This window comes from Tupaia chinensis, unplaced genomic scaffold (genome assembly GCF_000334495.1).
Source record: "Tupaia chinensis unplaced genomic scaffold, TupChi_1.0 Scaffold000252_1, whole genome shotgun sequence".
Lineage (NCBI taxonomy): Eukaryota > Metazoa > Chordata > Mammalia > Scandentia > Tupaiidae > Tupaia > Tupaia belangeri.
In genome coordinates this window covers 5,920,015-5,941,098 of record NW_006159732.1, presented here as the reverse complement: position 1 = coordinate 5,941,098, position 21,084 = coordinate 5,920,015, and the positions used below count along the sequence as shown (strand labels likewise).

Here is a 21,084-nt window from a genome sequence, read left to right as displayed (position 1 = left end):
TTCCCTAGGTTTGTCTGGCTAGCTTCTTTTCTCACCCTTTGTATGACAGCTCAAAAGTTTTCACACAAAGGATGAATCCTCCCTGCACCTCCAAACCACATTAGGTTTCCCATGACATACTTGGCTTTAAGTGTCATAACATTTTTCACATTAAAATATTAATATGTAGTTACTTGTCTTCTTCATGAAACCCATATGTACAGCCGGACTTTGTTCTTAATTCTGTGTTTCCAGGGTTTAAACTGAGAGACAGCGTTCAGGAGGAAGTGTAGAAGAATTTAAGTGACTGCCCCACATATTCTAAAGTAGGAGAAATTGCATATAGACTAATTTTTATTTGTCCAGGTAGTGTTTCAGATCTTTGTGTCTGCATCTTACAACCATCTAACATGCCCATCTCTCCAGGTCGCCGCAAGTGTGCTGGTGAGTCACTGGCCAAGATGGAGCTCTTCCTTTTTTTTACCAGCCTCATGCAGAGGTTCACCTTTCAGCCACCTCCTGGAGTCTCTCACCTGGACCTGGATCTAACTGCAGACATTGCCTTTACCACTCGACCAATGCCACACAAGATATGTGCCCTACTCCGGGCCTAGGTTGTGTGTGCCTACTGCAGCCCGTGTTCTTGGGGTTATATTGTGGTCCTTAGCAAGATTTTTTTCCTGCATTTTACCAGCCACCATCTGCTGCCAAGCACTCAGGTTGTTCAAGCAGCCAGCTATACCCTCTTGGAGGAATTGCAGCATGACTATACCCTATAGAGTGGGTGTGTGGATGTGTGTTTTCTCCCTCTCTTTCTGACGCTCTCTGCAAGCACATATGCCATCTAGCAACAAAAATAAAATAAAAAGCGAAGATCACACTAAATCTCAGGCATGGGTTCATTCCATGAATAATAAAGATAATAAAAATGTTGTTCAATACAGCCATCTAGCTAGGATCGGAAAGTATTCACTCCTGCTCTTGGTGTCATTGAAACTTGAGAAGCCCACATCCGTGCGTTCAGCACTCTAAAGTCCTTATGAAGACATGTGCAAAAGACCCAATCCACAGAATAGAGATCGGAACAGAGGAGTTCCCGAGACAGGAAGCATTTTTAGCCTTTAATTAGTTAAATGTACCCACCCTCTGTCAACATCAATGTTTCTCTCTTGTTTGTATCTGATCCCCGTCAAAAATTGCATCAGACAAAATGAAACCATCAAAGATGACTTTATTTAAGGCCATCATAATAGAGAGAAGCCAGAATTCAGTATAAACTCAACTCTGCTGAAACAAGGGGCACTGAAAGGCTTTTAAGTAAGTGCGGGATGAGCTGTGGAAAAAGACTGGAGGTTTGGGGTGAGTTTGATCAATAGCATGTGTCCAGCACTTGAGTAACTCTGGAACTTGGAAATACTTTTCCCTGTGATTAGGCCACCTGTGCTTGCTAATTGGTGTTCATTCAAGTTAGGCTCCTACCCTCCCACCAGCCTGGGTGTTAGGGGGCACTATTCCCCTTGATGATTGCATTTCAAAGAGATGCTTCAGGTCCTGAAGAAAGATGTACTTGGATTTGTAGAACTGATAAGAAACTTTGAAAAAGATTTACATCTCAAAAGCACAGAAGAAGAATTGACAAATAAAAGTTTTCTCAAGTAAATGCTCTAAGAAAGGGGAGGTCAGTGCCTAGAGTTAGGAAGCAGCCTATCTAATGTCAATCAACAGAGAGAACTTCAGCCCTTCTAGGTCAGACTCAACCACTGTTTTCCAGGAAGCTTTTTTAAGAATAACTCACATAGGGAATCTTCAGGTTCCTTGACTTCCAAGCAGGACTAAATGAAACTGTAAATGACAGAGAAGTGGGACTGCTGATCTTAATTCATTGCTTGAACACACTGCATTTTCTGAAGGTCATGTAGGTAGTTCCTGATTGGTGTTCAACAATACATCAGTTAATTCTAAACCAGAAGTCGAAATGAATTAGTGGACTTCTTTCTCTTACATAGGGGATAATAGAAAATTAGAGATCAGGAAATCTGAGTTTTAATTCCAACCCTGTTAGCTTTCCATTTTTATGATTTTATGACTACATATGGGCAGTAGCAAACTTAGTGCAACGGCCACCAGAAGCAGATCATTCTAACACCAATAGCAGAAAATAATGCTTACAAGTACCCTAAAATAAAACAAATTTTAACGTTGACCCTTTGGTTACAGTCAAATATAACAATACTTCATGTAAATAACTGTCAAGTAACAAGTAAACTTTAATTAAAACTAAAATAACTGCTAAAGAACTATGACAACTAAGTTGTAACTCATATAATATTTTACTGACTCATTTTCTAGTTTTAAAATAATTAACAATGAAAAGAATAGACTGAATGTTAAAGTTAGATTAAATCCAATTAAAGTTTACCCATGAGCTAAATTTTCACTTTTCAAACAAAAAAATACAATTGTTTCTCTACTTAAAATTTTATACAAAACTACATAATATCCAAATTGAAGTAACTAAAATTAATTTACTTTGTCACTACAATCACTGTGTTATTCTTTTTACTGACTCTACTCTTTTTTTTTTTTTTTTTTTGAGAGATTTTCACTGTAGGGCGCGTGCACTTGCCAGACAGACAGAGGGAGACATAGAGACAGAAAGCGAGAAATCACCCCCCAGGGGGGATGGTCACGCCGCAATCCCTTCTCCTCCATTCTCCTCTCAGGATCTTGGGCACGCACGCACACGCGCCCGGCGTGAGTTTTAAGCCACCGGGTCCGGGACACGAACCGCGGTCGACTACGTGGGAGTCCAGCGACATAGCCATTACGCTAACTGCTGGTTCCCCTGACTCTACTCTTGAAATGCAGGAATAGATAAGGATTAAAGACACAAAGTACACTCAAACTCCAAAGATTCTTCATCCCAGGAATTTACTCCCCAATGAATCCATGTTTCACATACACACACAGAAAAACAGAAATATTAGGGGTAACAACACTAAACATTCTTTATATGATCAATCCAGAAAAAAAGGAGTAAAGAAAAATAAAAAACTCTAATTTGAAGCTTATATGTGATTTATTAAAATTCAAATAGTAATTACAAGAATATTTTAGAACTTAGATAAAAAAACAATTTTTTTTTTCAGAGAGGGGTATTTTATCACCAACCTCATAATGATAATAAGTAGAATTCCCCTTTCTTCCACTCCAGCATAATCCCCAACAGAGAAAAACTACAACCAGCTTCGATTATTAGGTTACTTTATGTGCAACTCTGTACATTTTCTACCTAGTGGGATGGATAGACTATGTATAGCCTCTGGGAACTGGTCAATGTTGAGACTGGCTTGGGAAGTCCATAGGCATGTTCAGAGCTTCTCTCTAAGGCATGAATACCAGTTATCAGAGAGTTCTTACAGATGTTGGCTAGGTTCAGAAGTCTCCCCGAAAAGGTTCTCCTGTATCCCTTATACCTCCCCTGGTAAGTTGAACTTGAGATATCCAATTATACACACTTTCCATGGACCTAGCAGGTTCTCAAAATAAGCTCAAAGTCACAGGATTTTCTAGAAGTAGAACATGTATATGAGGATGGTCCAACGGGCACATAAACCAATTTAAAGATTCAGGGATTTGACCTAGGCTAGGGGTCAATGCAGAGGGCTTTAAGATTAGGCTTATGAGGGGCAAGCTAAGGCACTGGAATCTCACATGGCCAACCACAATTTGAGTCCCAGACCTGGCAGCTTGAAAACCACGCTGGGCACATGTGTGTGCATGTCCAAAATCCTTACAGGAGAATGGAGGACAAGGGATTGCAGCAAGTTGACCCCTCTAGGGAGGTGATTTCTCACTTTCCCTCTCTTTGTCTCTCTCCAGCAAGTACATGTGCCCTATGGCAAAAATCTAAAAAAGAATTTCAAGAGTAAATCTTTCAGAATTCTATGACTGAGTCTTCCAGTTTCTGTCTTCCAGATTGTTCTAAAATAAAAGACTGATTAATGCATACTAATGGCCAATGGAGAAATCACATGTGGGAATCTATGAAAACAGACAGAAGCGTACATAAAACCGCCGACGTGGGTTTGATATTATTTCTTATGTTTTAAGCCTTCTGATATTTGTCATTAGATAAAGGCTAAAGCCAGGGCAGGCAAGCAGTATGGCAGTTAAGGTGCTAGACTCCCACAGGGCCAACCATGGTTTCAGTCCTTGGTCTGGTGGCTTGCTTTCTCACTTTATGTCTCTCTCTCTCGTCAAATTAAAAATTAATAATAATGAGCAAAAAAAGTGAATAAAATAATTCTTTAAAAAAAGATAACACCACTACTACTACATTGCTAATTACTATTCATAAAATGCTAATTTTTAGTATTTATTATATCCAGGCACTATTCTAAGTATTTTTTTCTTCATTTAAATTAGTCCTAGGGAAAAAACCCTATGAAGTTGATACTGATACTATCTACTACAGAACACCAACATACAAATTCTGTGGTAACTATTCTTCTTTACATTTTATTTTTTATTTTTGCACTCCACTAACTCAGGACCCATCTGAGAATGTACACCATAAACCAATCACATAAGAAGCTGCTCTTTGCCATAGGTCAGCTTCCCTCAGCTAACAGACTCCAATCAGAGAATACATGAACTCTTCTGTCCCTACTAGCATCAAAGAAAAATTGCACAAGGCAGAATTAAACAAGGAAGGTACACGTCAGTCAGGATAACAGCATTATGGGAGAGAGATTAAATTCAAGTCCTCTGAAGCAAAAAGTGGGAGAGTTATAACTAAAATAATCTCGTGAAAAAGCACTAGAGAGTCCTAGGGTAGATTTTGGTCAATGTGATTAGGCTGAGCTTGATAACGGACACTATCAGAATCAGGGCTCCCACTCTCCCATGAAGACTGGGAGTTAGAGGCCCCAGTCCTTCTTTTGTCTTACATTTCAGAGAGATGGCTCTGCTCCTAGGGCCCAAAGGAAGACATTCCTGGATTGTAAAATTGGCAAGACACCTGAAGATTTATATCTCACAGGGCAGGAAAAAAAAAAAAATAGGTATAATTGCAAGGGAGGCCTGGGGCCCAGATTGGAAAAAGCCTATCTTAAATTTACTCCAGTGAGGGAATTTAAAGTCACCTTGGTCCCACTAAACTTTCCCATCTCCCTGCCTGCCTATTCCCTGCCAAGCTTGATGTGGGCTGACTCCCTTCCTACACCAAGCTCTGAGCTCAGGGCCTCTGCTCTACTTTTGTGAACATGAACAGAGCAATCTCCCCAAAGCATTCCTACTCGTTTTTAACTTTAAAAATCTGAGTATGCCTTTAAAGACAACCGAGTCTCACATTCTGTTGTTGACTCTTTGTGGCACAGTGCCTAAGAACGGATCGCAACACCAATCTGGACTGTTCCCTTTCTTATCTTCATCCAGAGAAGTAAACTGACTAAGATTTGCCCTCCCTAATTAAAGTCAAAGAGCAAAGTACTGGCCACAGTTACAGTGAAGTCAGGGTGCTCCAGAGTCACAGCCTTTTGTTTCTTATCTGAATCAGTTGATTCAAATTCAGGCTCCACCTTTTCCCCTCCTCCTCACAGGTGGCCAACAGGTCCTGACTCAGCCTGCTGAGGTGTTGCAACTGGGCTCTCTTAACTGCCCTTCTTCCCTTAAGCAGTTTTTGAGAATGTATTATTTCACATTCTTAAATAATGAAACAATTACATTTCTGAAATAGTTTGAAATTCAATAATCAACTAAAGGCTCATTAAGCAAAAACTTTAATAAGACTCTTTAAAAGAAGGTATTACACAACCTGAGACCAGCAGATGGTGCAATGGTTACTCTGCTGGACTCCCACATAGTTGACAATGGTTCAAGTCCCCAACCTGGCGGCTCAAAACTCATGCTGGGCATGTGTGCCTGCATGCCCAAAATCCCAAGAGAGGAAAATGGAGGAAAAGGGATTGTGGTGTGGTCATCCTCTCCCCCCGAGGGAGGGTGGTATTACACAACCTGAGACCAGCAGATGGTGCAATGGTTACTCTGCTGGACTCCCACATAGTTGACAATGGTTCAAGTCCCCAACCTGGCGGCTCAAAACTCATGCTGGGCATGTGTGCCTGCATGCCCAAAATCCCAAGAGAGGAAAATGGAGGAAAAGGGATTGTGGTGTGGTCATCCTCTCCCCCCAAGGGAGGGTATTTTTTGCTTTCTGTCTGTCTCTCCATTATGCCCACATGCCCTATAGCAAAAATCTCTCTCAAAAAATAAAAATATATATATATGTAAAATGCAGCTTTTTAGAAACTTCTTTGCCATTTTGCAATGCATACTATATTTCACTTTAATCTCTAAATGTTTCCATAATTCCACAAACTATTATTTTTAAGGCATTGTTAATACTCATTTTAAACATTGTAGTTTTTGTAAGTGACAAGGTAGGATTCAAACCTAAATATAGGGTATTATGTAAATAACTCTCATACTTGAAAGTTAGGGACCTTGCCAAAATGTGAATTACCATTCAGTAGATTTTGAAATTAGGCCTAAAAGTTTGCATTTCTAAAAATCTTCTTAGAGATGTCTCTGATGCTGGTTTGGACCAACAATTGAGCGGCATCAGTTCATATAAAGAAAAGCTACTCAGGAAATATTAGAAGTTACACTAAGACTATTTTCATATGATTTATGCTTAGCAAAGCACATGTTTATATGTGTGCATATACACATAAGTAGAATAAAATAAAACCATACTGGAAATATATCAAATAAATGGGGGTTCATGGTGAATCTTTGCTTTTATTCCACTCTTCTCTTTCCACACAAAAAATAATATTGCCTCAAAATTTTCTGCGGTGAGCACAAGTTTTTCTTTTAATTAAAAGATTCCTTTTTTTTTCTTCCTTTCTTCTTCTTCTTTTTTTTTTTTCTTAAAGCAAAGAGCTACATTGAATTTTATCACCAAGCAGTGGTAACAAGAATAAGAGCAGCAAGTCAAGTATAACACATCTCAAAGGTGACGAAGGTTGTGAACAAGAGTTTTAAGACAAGTCAGCACTTGCCTGATCTATGTGGTTATGTGACATTTGTGACATTTGTCTTACGGTCACTCGAGTGGCTAGGTAACTTCTGGAAGTCTTTGAGGTGACCCATCCACCTGGTATAATTCCGGATGATGTTTGTTTGTTTCCATTGAGGTAGAGGAAAGATCAAAGGAGCTTGTTTCACATTGGACGCACTCCCAGGACATTTGTAAGTAAGAAAGACTCCTCAGGCTCTCCACAGGTTTTGGTTCTGCTTGGATCATGAACACCTATGAAGCAAATTTAACAGTACTTCAACTTCATCTTTTTTTTTTTTTATGTCAGTGAGACATCTGTTGAAAGGAATCTATAAACATATTGTAGGTGGCTAACTGGGAAACTGGATAAGCACTTTAAAAATAATACCACACTTATTATTATTATTTTGGAGAGGTTTTTGCTATAGGGCGCATGCGCTCGCCAGAAAGACAGAGAGAGATAGAGAGATGGAAAGTGAGAAATCACCCCCCGGGGGGGAATGGCCACACCACAATCCCTTCTCCTCCATTGTCTTCTCAGGATCTTGGGCACGCACACGTGCCTGGCGTGCATTTAAGCCACCGGGTCCGAGACTGAACCACAGACAGCTACATGGGAGTCCAGCGACACAGCCATTATGCCTACTGCTGGTCCCTATTTTTTTCTTTTTAATTGCTAGAGGAGTCTGTGCTCACCACAGAGTGGCTGAGAAACAGAAGGAGAGAAAGAGAGAGAACCCTTTAATGGGGGCGAGAACAATGCAGTCCATTCTCCTCCCTTCTTTCATCCTCTCAGATTGGGAGACACATGCATACACATGGTGTGTTTTTTGAGCTGCTAGGGCTGGGATTTGAGCTGCAGTCAGCTATAGGGCATTTGGCTTTCTTCACCACTAGGCTGAGGGCTGACTCAATATTTCACTTAAAGAACCTAAAATGAACTGAAATATATTTGGATTAAAGGAATTAAGCTAACTCAAATGAATGCACTTTTGACAAAAAAAGAGATAAAATGAAAACTGTGCCTATTCTACTTTTCTGGGATATTTTTAGGACAGGTCCTCAAGAAATTATTCTAAATGCCTGCATGCAAGAACTCACTATTCTGTGAAAGGTTTTCCAAGACTCTGAACAGTGCACCTTAGTTCTCTGCTTTAGCATGAAACCTTACATAAGATGCAGAGGCAATTTCTAAGGAATTTAAGAAATGTACGAATACACTAAATTTTAGGAAAAGGTAGCAATAATTCCTCTCAGGATTGCAGAAGAGTCTTAGAAAAAATCATTGGTTTAGCTTTCATTCAGTTTGTTGTGTTATATGTTTTCGGTCCTTTGTATTAAATCAAAGACAGAAGCCTGGATGAGAAATGACCTAAACAAGAATGATCACACCAATAATAACTAACTTTGAACATTATTTGTATGCCAGGTGGTGTTTATTATTATTATTTTGGAGAGGTTTTTGCTATAGGGCGCATGCGCTCGCCAGAAAGACAGAGAGAGATAGAGAGATGGAAAGTGAGAAATCACCCCCCGGAGGAGAATGGCCACACCACAATCCCTTCTCCTCCATTGTCTTCTCAGGATCTTGGGCACGCACACGTGCCTGGCGTGAATTTAAGCCACCGGGTCCGAGACTGAACCACAGACAGCTACATGGGAGTCCAGCGACACAGCCATTATGCCTACTGCTGGTCCCTATTTTTTTCTTTTTAATTGCTAGAGGAGTCTGTGCTCACCACAGAGTGGCTGAGAAACAGAAGGAGAGAAAGAGAGAGAACCCTTTAATGGGGGCGAGAACAATGCAGTCCATTCTCCTCCCTTCTTTCATCCTCTCAGATTGGGAGACACATGCATACACATGGTGTGTTTTTTGAGCTGCTAGGGCTGGGATTTGAGCTGCAGTCAGCTATAGGGCATTTGGCTTTCTTCACCACTAGGCTGAGGGCTGACTCAATATTTCACTTAAAGAACCTAAAATGAACTGAAATATATTTGGATTAAAGGAATTAAGCTAACTCAAATGAATGCACTTTTGACAAAAAAAGAGATAAAATGAAAACTGTGCCTATTCTACTTTTCTGGGATATTTTTAGGACAGGTCCTCAAGAAATTATTCTAAATGCCTGCATGCAAGAACTCACTATTCTGTGAAAGGTTTTCCAAGACTCTGAACAGTGCACCTTAGTTCTCTGCTTTAGCATGAAACCTTACATAAGATGCAGAGGCAATTTCTAAGGAATTTAAGAAATGTACGAATACACTAAATTTTAGGAAAAGGTAGCAATAATTCCTCTCAGGATTGCAGAAGAGTCTTAGAAAAAATCATTGGTTTAGCTTTCATTCAGTTTGTTGTGTTATATGTTTTCGGTCCTTTGTATTAAATCAAAGACAGAAGCCTGGATGAGAAATGACCTAAACAAGAATGATCACACCAATAATAACTAACTTTGAACATTATTTGTATGCCAGGTGGTGTCCTAAGTATTTTCACTTAACTTAATCCTAGACAAAATATACGAGGTTCGTATTATGTATCAGCACATAGAGATTAGGCACCTTGCCCCAGGTCACACAGTTACTAAGAGGTGGGGCCAGTGGTGAACCCAGGATGCTAGACTCCAGACCTTGCCTCCACAAAAGACAAACGAATGGGGCTACCATCTTTGGTCAGAGTAAGAGGCTTTTCTTTCCTCTATCCAATGCGCAGTCACCTGGGACATGTGATGACTCAACAGAATTAGTAAGCACCGGTCTGAAATTTATCTGCCAAGGTAACCTCTCACATAAGAGCCACCAAGAAGTTGCAGAGGGACCAGCGGTTAGCGTAATGGCTATGTCGCACATAGTCGACCGCGGTTTGCGTCCCGGACCCGGTGGCTTAAACTCACGCCGGGAACATGTGCGTGTGTGCCCAAGATCCCGAGAGGAGAATGGAGGAGAAGGGATTGCGGCGTGACCATCCCCCCTGGGGGGTGATTTCTCACTTTCTGTCTCTCTGTCTGTCTGGCAAGCGCACGTGCCCCATAGCAAAAACCTCTCCAAAAAAAAAAATAATAAAAAAAATAAAGAGAAAGAACTCATCATAAAGGGCTAACGTTGTTTCCTATCCACCAAGCATCTTTTTTTTAGAATTACTTATTTCATTTCATTTATTATTATTTTTAATTCACCAGAGAGAGACAGAGAGAAAGAGAGGGAAAGTGAGAAAGCAAGCCACCAGGTCTGGGACTCAAACTGTAGTTGGTCATGTGGGAATCCACCAAACCACGTGCTAGTCTCATCAAACAGTTATGAACATGGAATTCCTCTCTTAGTTGAGGGTTTTGGAGACCTGAAAAGTTCCTGATGATTCTCTAGCTAAGAGGCATTGCAGGCTTCAGGGACATCATGATAATTCTAGCACTTCCTATTAAACATTAAGTTAGAAAATTGAGATGTCCTCAGTCATTACTAGACCCCAGAAATAAGTAACCTCTAAGGTCATTCGCAAACCTTTAGCAGGGTGATGACCACATTCTTTGTCCATTTAGTTAGTTGATGCAATTACTGCTGTGTGACCTGCCCAAGGTATGTGACTAGAGGCCTAGGTTGGCTCATCCAAAGTAAAAACAAAGTCATAACTTACCTATCTTGCTTGCCAGGAGGCAAAAGGGACCAGATGATCTCTTAAGAGCATTTCAAGTTTTAAACTGAAAACAAGAAGCAGAGGGAGAGAACACTGGAGTAGAAGGCGCTGCTCAACCATTTAGTCCTCAAAATACTGAGTCCCACTGTTGATTCTCGCAGCACCCAAATACCCAAATATTCTTGGGACGATCAAGCAGCTTACCTTTACGGGACAAGCATTTATCCTCAGGTTTCCAAATCAGTCCAGCTACTAAACAATTAATAAGATGGTGTTTATAAAAAGAAATAATTAAAATTTAAAAAGTGAGTTGTTTGAATGACACCAGGCGATTTTTTCAACATCAGGAGAGATGTAGAATCAATCCATTCTTGCCTACAAATCCTACTAATAAAGAACTATGGAAGACGTTCATTTTTATGTACTATGTATCCTTGGGTTAGAAGATTTATATGCAGTATTTTGACATTAAATTACCAATTAAAGGCATTTTTACTGGACTAAGTTAGATATTCTTTGGGTTACAGCCCTTTTAAATAGCATGTGACCTTCCAAGTTCAGTCTTCTGTTCTCCACTCCTTTTTGCTCTTTTTCTTCCTAACAAGGACAAGAAGTGAGTAACAAGAAAAACTTCGTTTATGTGATGCTCTGGTTTTATTTTCTCATTTCTTTTTCTTTCCCCTGGCTTTTACAACAAGCCTCTCTCCTCACCCACTCCCACCCTCTTTGCAGAGAGCTGACTACCAACTTGACTTCCGATTTTAGATTCTAAAGGAAAGCGGAGAGACAGAAAGGTGAACCGAGGGCTACCGCAAAACGTGAATTAACAACAGGCTTTCAAAGCCCCTGCAGTCTGCCAATTTGACAATATCTTTTCTCTCCTTCTGAATGTTTTAGGTCCCTGGATCAGCACAGTACTTAAGTCACAAAAGAGGTATTACGTTGCTTACAGTTTTTCAGTGTCTTGGGTACCGCCTTCCTCCCTGAAGCACTGCGCCAGCCTCTCAAAAGGTTCGTTCTCTTGGTTAATTGCAGATTGGGGTTCCGGAATAACATTTTCTTCCAAGGATCGTCGTTCATCCAACACGCAGGAACATTCCTCGGGCCCCTGCTGGTTTAATCGCCCTAGAGAATCAGGTCCTTGGAGTTGGTGAACCCATCCAGTCCGCGGCCAGGACTTGGGGAGCCTCTCTGTCCTCGGAAATTCCGGGGTTCAACAGGAGTCCCGGCGCCCCACCATCTGCCTTACTCCGGATGAGTGCGAAAAGTGACTGCCGTCATGGAGCGCTCCTCCGTCCTCGTGGTCATGCGACCCTTAGTCCACGCGGTCCACAGCACTTCCTGTGTCACCTGATAATCCACGACGCGCACGAGTACGGATTTCGGGGGGGCTGCGGGGTCCGGCGGCGGGTTTCCAGAGGAAGCGGCCATACGCCTGCCAGAAATCCGCTTTTTCCGTTGAAAGAGAGCAGAAGGGCAGTCGAGTTCCTGATCGTGGTCATCTCCGCCCGCCTGAGGGAAGGTCTCCTCCATGGCCACCTCTTCTGGTGCAGAGGCCCCGTGAGTCCCCAGCCACCTCTCCGGGTGCAGAAGGAAAAGCACTTTCTCTCTGACCCACGACTCATAGGCCACATTCCCGCCAGCCCGCGATCCGACGGCCCCACCTGCCCACTGTGCCTCGTGGGCGCCGTCCTGGTTTCCGCTCGCCTGAGCCGCCGAGGGATCAGGGACTCCCTGAGGCAGAGGCGCCCCAAGGCTCTCCTCGCGTGGAGAGGTCCCAACGCGCCCCAGGGTGCGAGGGCAGTCCGTGGGATTCGCAGCTCCCTGGGGTCCTGCCGTCCCCATCCTGGCGCGAGGGTCATTCACCGTTCGTTTTCTCACCGGTTTAAGCAAGCAGGACGCTCCCGTTGAGCTCCGGAGTGCGGGACTGGGAGTCCCGGGCGCGGCCTCCGCGGAGGTTCGGACTCCCAACGCGCCGGAGCTGGAGGCGGGCGCAGCCTCTGGCCTGCTGGGCGCCAAGCCCCGCCTCCTCCCGCTCCCGGCAGGGACCACTCGCCGCCTCCAGCCGTTCCAAGTCTGCAAGGCTGGCTTCAGCCCGCTGCTCTCTTCCGCTTCCTAGCCACACCCCCAGCCCTGTTTGCGTTGCCGTGTCTGATTCCGTACCCTGTTACTTCCCAGCTCTATCCTAGTTTCCCATCCTTCCTTAGTTTGGCACAAAAGACTCCCTAACCCTGCGGCCCCTATCTCCATGCCCCAAACAAGTATGTTGACCTTCATGGACGCTCCTCCACGGGAAGGAACAAGGAAGTTGGTTTCTTATTTTTCGAGTGATCTAATCTAACAAAATTCTTCTGTATAGGTTTCATGTCTGCTCCAGATCACCCCCACCGTGCTGCCAAGATAATCGAATGCAGATCAAAGGGGTCGACTGGAAAAGCCCTGGAGAAAAGTGTTTGGTTGCTTGTCCTTTTTCCTTTGGAATGCCAGAATATGTAGAAGATGGCTCAAACCTTTATTTATTTTGGTTATGCTCAATGTTTATCTCAGGAATGGACTTAATACTGTAGATTTAAAACTAACTATAAGAGGGACCAGCAGTTAGCGTAATGGCTATGTGGCTAGACTCCTATGTAGTCCACCGGGGTTCGCGTCCTGGACCTGGTGGCTTAAAACTCATGCCGTGTGTGTGTGCCCAAGATCCCCAGAGGAGAAGGGATTGCGGTATGACCATCCCCCCTAGGGGGTGATTTCTCGTTTTCTGTCTCTCTGTCTCTGTCTGGTGAGCGCACGTGCCCTATGGCAAAAACAAACAAACAAACAAACAAAAAAAACTATAAGAGCCAGCCGTGGCTTGGTGCTTAAGGGTGGTGGATCCCACATGGCTGACTACACGGTTGAAGATCTTGACCTGGAGGCTTGAAAAACGAACTTAAAAGGTGCAGAGGTTTAGGGACAGTAGAGTGACTAAGAATACATTTTCTAGTTCAGCATATTGGCTAGTATTTGTATTTCTATATCTGGTTCTAGATCCCAACTCTAAGGCTCTCTAGGGATACTCTAGACCTTCACAGATTAGTTGGCCATTGGTGCTTTTGGCAACAGAATTCACAATTCAGACTGTCCTCTTTCAGCAAAGATTCTAAAGCCCATTTACTCTTATTAGATCTGTTTGTAAATAAATGTGTCCCGATAATGCTTTGTGTCTTTAGAGAGAAATGCGCTGGACATGTTATGACAGGTTATGCTCACTCACACATAGTTTTATCAAGATAGGTCAATGGGGGTTCTCACCTATGGCTGTACGTGAAGCTCAGCTCTCACTTGCTACCAGATGAGGTGGGGGAAGAATGTATGTAAGATGGTTTTATAAATCACCTCTGAAATGACTAATGTCTGAGGAGAATTAAGGACCACTTAGCTATTGGTTGTTAGAGACCCATCCATGTGTATAAGTATGTCATTGCTGCTAAGTAAATGCAAGAATTTCTGCAACTAGGAAGGTGCAGTCAGATTGGATAGACAAAACAAATGTACATTAAATACCAAAGTCTCCAATTTGTAAATGAGATTGAACTACTTCAATAATTTTCAAATGATTGTATCTTAAAAATCGCCTAGCAAAGTTTTGTTTTGTTTTGTTAATGATGATTAACAAAAAAAAAAAAAAAACTGTTATCTGGCTCACTCTAGGAGATTTTTATCTCAATTGGCCTGGAGTGGAGTTTAGGTCATTGGCATTTAAAAACATATCCCAGATGCTTCTAACAAGCTACCAAGTTTGAACACTAGATTTGATTAACTTTAAGACTATGACACTAAATAAGTTTAAAAATTTAAGGATAAAATTATGTTAAGGAGTTTAATTTAGGAAAAAAAAAGATTTTTAAAAAGTAAAAGAAAGGAAAGGGGTGAGAGCTAAAGTAGTTGAGAAAGCTCCATGGAAAAAAAATGAAATTCTGCCTTTAGGGGTTTCGGTACTTTAGCTGGAAGCTACAGAAACTAACTGCTCAATGTTGAATTTTGTCTCCCCTAAATTTATAGTTTGAAATTCTGACTCCCAATGTGACTATATCAGGAGATAGGTTCTTTAGGAGGTAATTATGGTTAAACCAAATCATGCAAGTAATGCCTTTAATCCAAAAAGACAGTGGCCTTAGAAGATGAGAAAGAGAGCTATGATCCTTCTTTCTCTTTCTCTTTCTCTCTGCCATGTGAGGCCTACCAAGAAGGAAACCATTTGCAAGCCAGGAAGAGAGCCCTCACCAGAACTTGGCCTTGCTGGCTGACTCTTACCTCAGAATTCCAGCCTCCAAGTCTGTGAGAAAATAAATTTTGGTTAAGTCACCCAGTCTATGGTATTTTATTATGGTAGCCAAAGCTGACTGATATACCAACTCAAGTTCACTTAAGGAAAACAGACTTTATCATAAAGTCATTAAGAGCTCACGGATTTGTTGGGAAGTAGGGAGTACCAGACTTCAAACTGGATAAAAGCAAAATCTTTTGCAGAGGAATAGCAAGTTGGTACCACAGAAGCAGTCTCATAGCAGATTCCATTGTTAGATAGAATGAATTCCAACTCTCTCACTTGCCCTTGAATCATTTACTCAAGAATCAAAATCCCACTCAGAAGCAGTCTACTGAAGAAAAGATATAGTCAATGAAGCCCTTGGCTTCTATGATGGAGAAACAATCCGCTAGGCAACAAACAGTACAAGCTACTGTTATTCAATTTTTTAAAATTTTGTCAGAGAGTGCAGGCACTTTCCAGAGAGAGATGGAGAGAGAGAGAGAGAAAGAAAGAAAACGAAAAAGCACCCTCTATGGGGAACATTCATGCTGTGATCCTTTTGTCTCTATTTCTTTTGGGGGGATTTTGGGCATGTACACACATGTGCCTGGCATGTTTCTTCATGTTGCTGGGTCCAGGACTTGAACTGCACAGTTGGCCATGTGGGATCCAGTTACCTTAACCATCATCCATGGAATAGGCCTGTTTAAGCTGTTATAACAGAATTTGGATACAGAAGTGACAAATAGGGTATTCTGGATGAGGCAATACTATGAACTATGGTGCAATGGAAAATATGGAGACACACATGTGACTAGGACAATATTTTCTTTGGTATTGCTCTTCTCACAAGTTGAAAATACTCCCCTTGATTTTATCCATGGGAAAAGTTAACATCACCCCACTGATGTTGACTTTGGCCATGTGACTCACTGCAGCTTATGGAATATAAGCAGCTTTGACATTGGATGCATCTGAGCAGAAGCATGTAGTATTGTCACAAGGTTTTCTTTGGGCATATCCCAGATCAAGGCTGCCATCTTGGCAGTGATCCCAAAATGAAGACAACATGTGGTATGAAGCTGAGTAGAATCCAGCAGAGTAGCAGCAGCTGATGTATAATCTGAGCACAAAATATAGTTTCATTTTCATAAACCAATGAAATTTGGGGATTGTTTCTTACCACAGGCTAACCTAGTAAAATAATGCTCCTGTTCAATTTGGTGGTCTCAACTGGGCTGGACTGAGGTGTATCTCATGCTGGGTAAAGTCTCTTCACAATCTAAATGATGTATAGCGATTTAAATATGAATAATAAAAATATATATGTAAAAATTGTTTAAAAAACCTTTCTCTAAGACTTCCTCTACTTATCTTCATCTGGTTCCATCTCTACTGTATTTCTTTCAACATGAACTGAGTAAACCTCTATTCTCTTAAAAATTTTTTTTCTACTTGACTTTTCTTCTGCATGTTCTAAATCCAAAATGTCTAAAATTAGTTAATTGTTTATTCTATTAAATTTGCTTCCTCTTTCTTTCAAAGATTAACATGACTGGCAAGTCTACTTTCTTGCCTTCCTCTCAGCAGCTGTTTCTACTCAACATACCTAAGGCAGCATTGTAAATCCTACTTCCTTCATAACTTTTTCCATTCTATCCCTTCCTCATTAATCTCCATAGCTACAAAAATAAGACCTGATTCTTAGGCATAGTATGAGAGATCCTTATAACCACACCCAAACCAATCACTGCAGACAGTTTGACTGAATATCAAAAAGAGGAAACGAATAGCCTAGATGAACATGAAGTTCAAGTTTGAGAGTGGTATGAGGTTATTCTACATAAATAAAATCCAGTCTTATAATGGATAGATCTTGAGAACTACTACCCTTTTAAGAGAGATTTTAATCATTTTTGTTATTATTTTTATAACTAAGATTCTCAGGTCTTGGAGAGCTGAGATTATGCAAAGAAAACAAGGTGAGACAAAGAATCAGGAGACCTGTGTGAACCTCACTACCCTGAGCAGGACCTTATTACCCTGGGCAGGACCTTATTACCTTGGGCAGGACCTCATTACCCTGGGCAAGTCTCCTGATGTCTCTAAACATGTGCTCTCATCTACAAGTTATAAATGATACCAGCCCTGCTTGTTTCTGAGGGTTCTTATGGAGTTTAAATGACACAATTCTTCTGGTAACCTGTTATAAACTATTAAGTCTACAGATTTTTTTCTTTTTAAATTTGCCAGAAAGCATGTGCATTGAGAGAAAGTGAGAGTTGATCACTGGGATCCAGCGAGGGATCCAACATAAGGCATGGTCTTCTCCATCTCTCCCTCTTTTTTGTTTTTAAAGAATTATTTTTTAATTATTTATCTAATTTCATGTATTACTAATATTGTTATCATTTTTAATTTGACCAGAGAGATAGAGAGAGAGAAAGTGAGAAATCAAATCACTGGGTCTCGGACTCAAACCACAGTTAGCCATGTGGGAGTCCAGCACCTTTAACCACCACACCACTTCCTGGCTCTAAGAATTATTTATGTATTGAATTCCATTTATTATTATGATGATGATTATTACTGTTATTATTTCAATTTGACCAGAGAAAAGAGAGAGAAATGGAAAACAAAAAAGCAATCCACCAGGTCTAAGACCAGTCGGCCATGTGGGAATCCTGCGCCTTTAACTATCATGCCATCTGCTGGCCCCATCTCTCCCTCCTTTCATGATTTTGAGCCCACACATGTGGGCTGGCTCTCAAGCCACTGGGTTCAGGACTCAACCCATGCAATGGCCATGTGGGATCCAACCACTTCAATCATCATGCTATGGGCCAGCCCATGCTATAAGATATTTTAAAATTTAATGTAATTGTTCTCCAAAACTGAGAATCCAAAGTGTAGTGTTTGATGAGATCCTCAGGGGAAGATGCAAAAGCGAAAGGCTTAAGCTGAGAAATGAGGACCAGACACATTATCTCAGTATAAATGAGAAAATGCTAGTAATTATAAACTTAAGGAAGAGTGGAGTGTGGCAATTTTGTAAACATCAAGCAGCTTAGTCCCTGGTCTAAGATAAAGTAAAAAATGAAGTAAATTTTTAAAAAGTTTATTTCTTTCTTGTGAATGAAAGAGTTGAGAAGCACCCAAAAAGGTTTTCCCATGCTGCTGTCCTTCTTCCAGACTTCCAGAATCAGGGTCTTGGGTGTGCCTGGCATGTTCGACCTGGGATCCAAAGCCTGGTTTTCCACATGGCTCTAGTATCACAAAGCAGTGCCCGTGCCACCACAAATGAACCTTGAAATAACTTTTTTTTTTGATTGCCAGAGGGCATGTAAGCTCACCAGAGACAGAGACAGGGGTGGGGTGGAGAGTACCTCATAGTGGGACATAGTTATGTCACAATCCCTTTGTCTCCATTTCTTCATCCTATTGGGATTTGGGGCATGCACGCTCACATGCCCGGCATGTTTTTCAAGCTGCTGGAGCTGGGATTCAAACTGATCAGTCATGTGGGATTTGAGCACCTACTAAACATTAAGCAATGTGGCCAATGCCTGAAGTAACTTTCTGAAACATGGATTTTGGTTTAAATTTTGAGTGATCAGTACATGTGTTCCTGGAAGAAAATAGAAAAGGTTGGACTTGAGACTGTAGTCTATGCTAACTTGGTAGAATAAAGTACATATATAAATATATATTTATATAAACATATAATGAAACTTCTAAATCTAAACATTTTTACTCTATAGAGAGGTGGAATCTCTGAAATGACATTGGCAAGACTTTAAAAATATGAGATTAAAGGACGAAGAATACTGTTTGCTAGTTAACTGTAAGTGATGACTCATATAAGACTCTGAGTAGTAGCTGCTTAAATGAGATTTTAGGATCATAATTCTGTGTCAGCTACCTGCATTATTCAAGATTTTGAAGTATATTCGTCATCATTTTCTCCACTAGAGTTCAAGAGTTAAGACTGGTCTCTCTGACTGAGTATGAATAAGCAACTTACTAAGCAGGAAATTGCTTCACTAGTAATAGAGTCAGCTATTCATGGTAATAAACAACCAATGTTCACTAGCCCATACCAATCTTGAGCATAAACAAAAGCTGATCTGTTCAACAGCTCCATGTGCTCTATTCAAGAAATCACTTAATCTTTGGCTCTGTATAAATTAATATGTATTAAATATTTCATGAAAAATAGTCACTTGGATTACTAAAATAAATGTTACAAATCCTGACTAGGTTATAATAAAAAATGTTAAGGGTATGAGGTAAGTTTTCTTTCCATTACATTATTATATAATCAACGTACTCGAGATCAGGTTAGGATTTTATTTTATTTTATTTTATTTTAATTCACCAGAGAGCTTGTGCACTTGCCAGAGAAACACCAAGAGAGAAAGGGAAAGTGAGAGAGGAATCTATGGGGAATAGTCCAACCGCAACCCCTTCTCTTCCATCTCTTCCTCCTTTCAGAATTTTTGGGCATGAGCGCACACAGTCCTGGCATATATTTTTCCTTCCTTCCTTCCTTCCTTCCTTCCTTCCTTCCTTCCTTCCTTCCTTCCTTCCTTTCTTGCTTTCTCCTTTCCTTCCTTCCTTCTTCCTTTTATCCTTCCTTCCTTTCTTTTCTCTCTCTCTCTCTCTTTTTTCTTTTCTTCTTTTTTTTCTTTCTTTCTTTGGAGATATTTTTGCTATAGGGCTTGTACTTGCCAGAAAGACAGAGGCAGAGAAGCAGAAAGTGAGAATCACCCTCCATGGGGATGATGCTGCTGCAATCCCTTCTCCTCCATTCTCCTCTTGTGATTCTGGGCACGCATGCACATGTGCTCAGCATGAGTTTCAAGTCACTGAGTCCAGGACTTGAACCACATTTGACCATGTAGGAGTCTAGCACCTTGTTTAGTAAACACCTATCAGCCCTTCTGGCATAATTTTCAAGCCTCTGTGTTTGGGACTTAAACTGTGCAGTGGGTTACGTGGGATCCAGCTGTCCTATAGACCAGGCCACAGGCTGGCCCTCAATAATATTTCACATCCATAAAGATCTCATTCCCCAAATATGCAGCCCCATTTCAAGGTTTATGAATGTGCCACGTTATAGCAACACAGTCATGTGGGTGGAAAATATTGTCTGTTGTTCAGCAAGTTTGAAAACAGGTTGATCTGGAATGTCCATGAGCTCAAAGAAACTGTTAGTAATAATCCCTCTTTATCTCTAGTATATACTTCGTAATTCACCCCTCAAGGGCAAAATGGCACAGTAAGTTGAACTGATCATTAGTCAACTCCTGTCTCTATTTCTTTTTGTGCTCAAGGACAGTCTTATGCATTTCTTATTTTCAATACCATAATTTCATTAAGAAAGTCATAAGTTTTAGGTCTCCTGCAGTTTATTACTCCTGACAGCTATCTTTTCCTCTGACCATACTTTGCAACTCTTTAACCGTTCCTCCACACTTTCTCCTTTCTCTCTCTTCTTTATTTTTCGTCCTTCTTTCTGACTTTCTAATGTGACATAGTACATCATTTAAGAGCGTGAATGATGGAGATAAACTTACTAGATTTAATTCCTAGCTCTGCTATACAGTCGCAGGAAACTTCACTCTTCTTGCCAGTTTCACCATGTGAAAAGTCAGAGTAAGAACAGAAGCAATCTTATAGAAGGAGTTAATCCACACTGAGTCTGCAGAACAGTTCCTGCCCCTTAGACAACGCCATTTCCCTGAGAGTGAAGGCGGGGGTTATTGTTTCTTTGGTGTGAACTGCAATGTAACCTCACTGCTGTGTCCCCGATACCTAGAACAGTATCTAGCATCACTGGTGAATCAACCAAGTTGGCCCTTTTTCTCTATCTTGATTGCATTTATTGTACTATTCCTTCTACTCCTTGGAGCTCTGGCTACTCTTTCGTTCTTCTTGTCCACATCTGCATTCTTTCCCTTGGGTTTCCATCATCAGTTATGGACACTCTTGTCTCCCAAGTCTGGGTTTAAGGTTTTTGAGTAGGGTAAACATTGTAAGTGGACTAGGTCCTAATAATTATTGCTTATGGGCTTATCAGTGAAACTATAAAAAAAAATTGTACTCAAGAAAAAGTGA

General features: G+C 41.1%; 1 protein-coding gene across 1 annotated transcript; it reads right to left on the bottom strand.

The window, feature by feature from the left end:
- Nucleotides 1–6,763: 6,763 nt before the first annotated feature.
- Nucleotides 6,764–20,509, bottom strand: CUNH6orf141 (chromosome unknown C6orf141 homolog). Its single transcript, XM_006149120.3, has 7 exons — nucleotides 20,383–20,509; nucleotides 15,898–16,087; nucleotides 14,967–14,988; nucleotides 11,624–12,788; nucleotides 10,878–10,925; nucleotides 10,674–10,737; nucleotides 6,764–7,297 (listed from the first exon to the last, which is right to left on the bottom strand). The coding sequence occupies exons 1-4, from the start codon at nucleotides 20,507–20,509 to the stop codon at nucleotides 11,919–11,921; spliced, it is 1,209 nt and encodes a 402-aa protein (XP_006149182.1). The 3' UTR covers nucleotides 6,764–7,297; nucleotides 10,674–10,737; nucleotides 10,878–10,925; nucleotides 11,624–11,918.
- Nucleotides 20,510–21,084: the final 575 nt, after the last annotated feature.

What these genes read in the sequence shown, in the direction of transcription:
- CUNH6orf141 (XM_006149120.3), bottom strand. Translation starts at nt 20,509, where the DNA reads ATGTACTATGTCACATTAGAAAGTCAGAAAGAAGGACGAAAAATAAAG. An exon ending in CTTATATTCCATAAGCTGCA is followed by an intron (nt 14,989 to 15,897) that starts GTGAGTCACATG and finishes ATTTTCTCACAG; the next exon opens with ACTTGGAGGCTGGAATTCTG. An exon ending in TTGGAGGCTGGAATTCTGAG is followed by an intron (nt 12,789 to 14,966) that starts GTAAGAGTCAGC and finishes GGGTGTGGCTAG; the next exon opens with GAAGCGGAAGAGAGCAGCGG.